General features: G+C 31.4%; 1 protein-coding gene across 1 annotated transcript in view; it reads right to left on the minus strand.

The window, feature by feature from the left end:
- Nucleotides 1-2777: 2777 nt before the first annotated feature.
- The window catches only part of LOC107472026 (mediator of RNA polymerase II transcription subunit 31), a gene marked incomplete in the record, with an annotated part of 2799 nt that continues 1654 nt past the window's right edge, over nt 2778-3922 (minus strand). The window contains 2 exon segments of the mRNA XM_016091600.3: nt 2778-3176; nt 3624-3702. Coding sequence (XP_015947086.1) covers nt 2883-3176; nt 3624-3702 — 373 coding nt within the window.

Below are 3922 nucleotides of genomic sequence, written 5' to 3' on the forward strand. Positions count from 1 at the left end.
CACCTTGATAATATACTTCTCACAGATATTCTTTAGTTTGGAATCCAATAAAAATGTAATTTTTAATTTTTAAGAGAATTTTAATTCTTATATTCATAGTCAAACTAAATCAAACGGAAAAAAAGATTTGATTTATAATTTCATTATTATTAAATATTAAAATGTTAAAATTATCTTTAGATAAAAAAAGATAAATAAAGAAACTACAATAATAAAATAATAAAGAATACAAAATTTATTTCATTCATATAATTAAATAATTGATTGTTTTAAATTATAAATTTAAATCTAAAATAAAATTAAAATTCACTTTTTAACGGAAATAGAAATTATTTCTCCACTTTAATATTTTCTAAACACACTCTAACTATTGATTCACTAATTTAATTGATTCGATCGAAATAAGTGAATTATAATAAAATAATAGATAAACTACTAAAAATGTATTTGAATTTTGTTATTGATAAAGATATCTTCAAATAATTTAAAATTTAACAAAAATATCTAAAAAAATATTTTTATTTGTAAGTAACAAATAATTTTTGTATTTGACAAACCACTTATGCATTTGATCCAAAATTTTATAGAAATATTTAGATAACTAAAAATACACATAAAAACTGGATAAAAAATTAAAGACTCAAAGGTCCTTTTTTTTCTAGACAGAGATTACCTTATTTTTCGTAAAAATAAACCAGGGTTGTGTTGGATGTTTAAACTAAACTTTACTATGCATTTGTAATCAAGAGGAATAGTTCTATTATGAAATTTTGACTATATATTTACACTTGGAACAATTAGAGTTTATTTGGAATGTTTGGAATTAGAATTTATTCAAGAGTTAATTTTTTTTTTGTTTTGGAACAACTAAAAATGAATAATTTAAATTTCTTTGAGAATTCCAATTATCATTTTTCTTTCATTTATAAATCAGACTAAAAGAGGTTTAATTTCCAAATCAACTCTCAAACTCTTTAAATTTGAATTCTATTCTACCAAGCTTTTTAATGAGATTTTAAGGTCAAAGAAGATGCCTGATGAGTGGAGAAAGAGTACCTTGGTACCTATCTACAAGAATAAGGGGGATATACAAAGTTGCGAAAACTATAGAGGGATTAAGCTTATGAGTTATACTATGAAGTTATGGGAAAGGGTGATAGAACGGAGGTTGAGAAAAGAGACACAAGTAACAGAGAACCAATTTGGATTTATGTTAGGCAGATCTACCACTGAAGCGATATACCTATTAAGAAGGATGATGGAGAGGTATCGTAGTAATAAAAGGGATCTACACATGGTGTTTATTGATTTGGAAAAAGCGTATGATAGGGTACCAAGGGAGGTCTTATGAAAGGTTTTAGAAAAGAGGAGAGTAAGGATCGCATATATTCGGGCAATTAAAGACATGTATGATGGGGCCACAACTAGTGTGAAGACTCAAGGTGGTGTGACAAAGGAATTTCCTATTGGTATAGGATTACACCAGGGATCATCCTTAAATCCATACCTTTTCACATTAGTCTTGAAAGTACTCACAGAGCACATCCAAGAGCCTGTGCCATGGTGCATGCTTTTTGCTGATGATATCGTCCTTATGGGAGAGTCAAGGGAAAACCTAAATAAGAAGTTGGAGTTATGGAGAGAAGCTCTAGAAGTGTATGGTCTGCGCATAAGCCGTAGTAAAACGGAATATATGGAATGTAAGTTCAGTCTGAGAAGGGAAAACTCTAATATAGAGGTGAAAATTGGAGAGAACATCCTACGAAAAGTTAAAAGTTTTAAGTATCTTGGGTGCATCATACAGGATAATGGAGAGATTGAACATGATGTAAATCATAGGATCCAAGCAGGTTGGTCAAAATGGCGGAGTGTATCTGGTTTTATATGCGACAAAAAGTGCCTTTAAAACTTAAAGGTAAATTCTATCGCACCGCTATAAGACCAGCTATGTTGTATGGTACGGAGTGTTGGACGGCTAAAGGGGAGCACGAACATAAGCTGAGTGTGGTCAAACGAAATCTACATGTAAACGGTCTCTCTGTAGACATGATACATGACAGAGCACAATGGCGTCGTTTGATTCATGTAGCCGACCCCACTTAGTGGGACAAGACTTTGTTATTGTTGTTGTTGTTCAAATTATAGAATTGAATTTTAAATAAATAAATTCTTTTCTTAAAAAAAATAAAATTATTTTCTCATGTTAAATGGTTTTTAGACAAGCTCTTAATATAATCGTCAATGGCGATATCAACTATTAATCCATGCCTATTATTTTAGCAAATCATTAAAATTTACACAATTTCAGGTTTAAGATTTCAGCTTTGGGCAACAGACTCCAAACATACGCAAGAAGTGAAACAAACACCGGTGTGCAACTTACAATGTTACCATTCTCAACATTTCAAAGACATCATTATATCCTTTTCTGCAAGGATGGATTGAATCATCTATTTGAATCATCTCTTATGTTATTTTTTTTCTCTTTTACAATGATCATTAGACTTGCTTAATATTTGAGTACTATTAATACTATGACCTTATTATTATTTGCCTTAATTGCGTATATTGTTAATTTATTACTGAGCTCTTTTATTGTTATATACTTTTCTTTTCGTATTTTTCAAAATACAGTTCATATCATATGGTTTATCGAGCTATCTAGCTACACTTAAACTCTATAATCCTCTATAATTTAGTCTACAATTTCTGGCTGGATTTCAAAAGCAAAATTTTGTTTATCCTAACTGAATTAAAAAAAAAAAGCAATACAAAAGTAATAAAAATAACTCGGATGCATAAGAACTTTGATCTATCATTGTAACCACTTCAATATAAATACTTTGTATACTTTTTAAAACCGACTTACATGCCCTAAAAAATCACTTCCGCTTCCTTCTATCCATTGAAGGATTCCTCATGTCATTTTTTGCAGGACCAGATCCAGGGGGCATACCATATGGCATTGGAGAAGGGGCTTGAGAAGATGAACCTGTCACTGGAACATTTGTGGCAGGTACTGGTGGCAATGCAGGCACAGGTGGCTGAGCCGGAGTTGAAGCTGCAGGAGGCGCAGTTGTGGCAGTAGGTTCAGGAAGTGATCTAGGCAAAATGTGCTTTAGCCGATTGTTCCTGTAGTTCTTCCAGAAGTAGAATTGTTGTCTATGTGCCAGCTCCTAAAATACATGATACAAACAGATTACAGAATTTGAAAAAAGCATTATTTATTTCGAATACAACAATTTTTGCAATGCAAATCATTTGGCTTGGTTCTTGGTAGTTCATAGTAAACCAACTACACTAATAGTCTATTAGAGACGTACCATAAATATAGCAGAGTGAGAATAAAACCTATCATGTCAATACCAAATTACCTATCATCTCATGATCACACTACCAACAAAGAGATACAAATTAAATACCCCAGAAAAAGACGGATAGAGTCAGGTTGATTGCCAAAAAGGACACCTCAATTTTCGTCTAATTTTATTATATGCACTCAAATTATCTTAGCTGTCTTAGCAACATTAATGTGATCTATAAAAGGAATACATGGTAATGGTGTAATATAGGCGAATGCATGATTAAATAGCAAGGTAGAATATAAAATGTTGCTTCTTTACCTTATTGTTAGGGTGTGCCATTGCATTGCGAAAATTTGCATTCTGTAGAAGCTCAAGAAAATAGAGGCAATGAGGATACCTAACATTTGTAAAAAGAGAGTAACCATCAGGAAAACAACCTAGCTTTGATTCAAGGTTTTGAATAGACATGCAAAATAAGCAGATGGCAAAACACATATTAATGGATGCTAGAACCAATTCAAGTTCTTTGCCTTGACATTGAAAATTGATATTATGCATTCGGAGATTAAAATTCTCAGTTCTTACTCCCTGACTGAGATAATTGCTTTTTAGTGAAA

Source organism: Arachis duranensis, chromosome 10 (assembly GCF_000817695.3).
Source record: "Arachis duranensis cultivar V14167 chromosome 10, aradu.V14167.gnm2.J7QH, whole genome shotgun sequence".
Taxonomy (NCBI): domain Eukaryota; kingdom Viridiplantae; phylum Streptophyta; class Magnoliopsida; order Fabales; family Fabaceae; genus Arachis; species Arachis duranensis.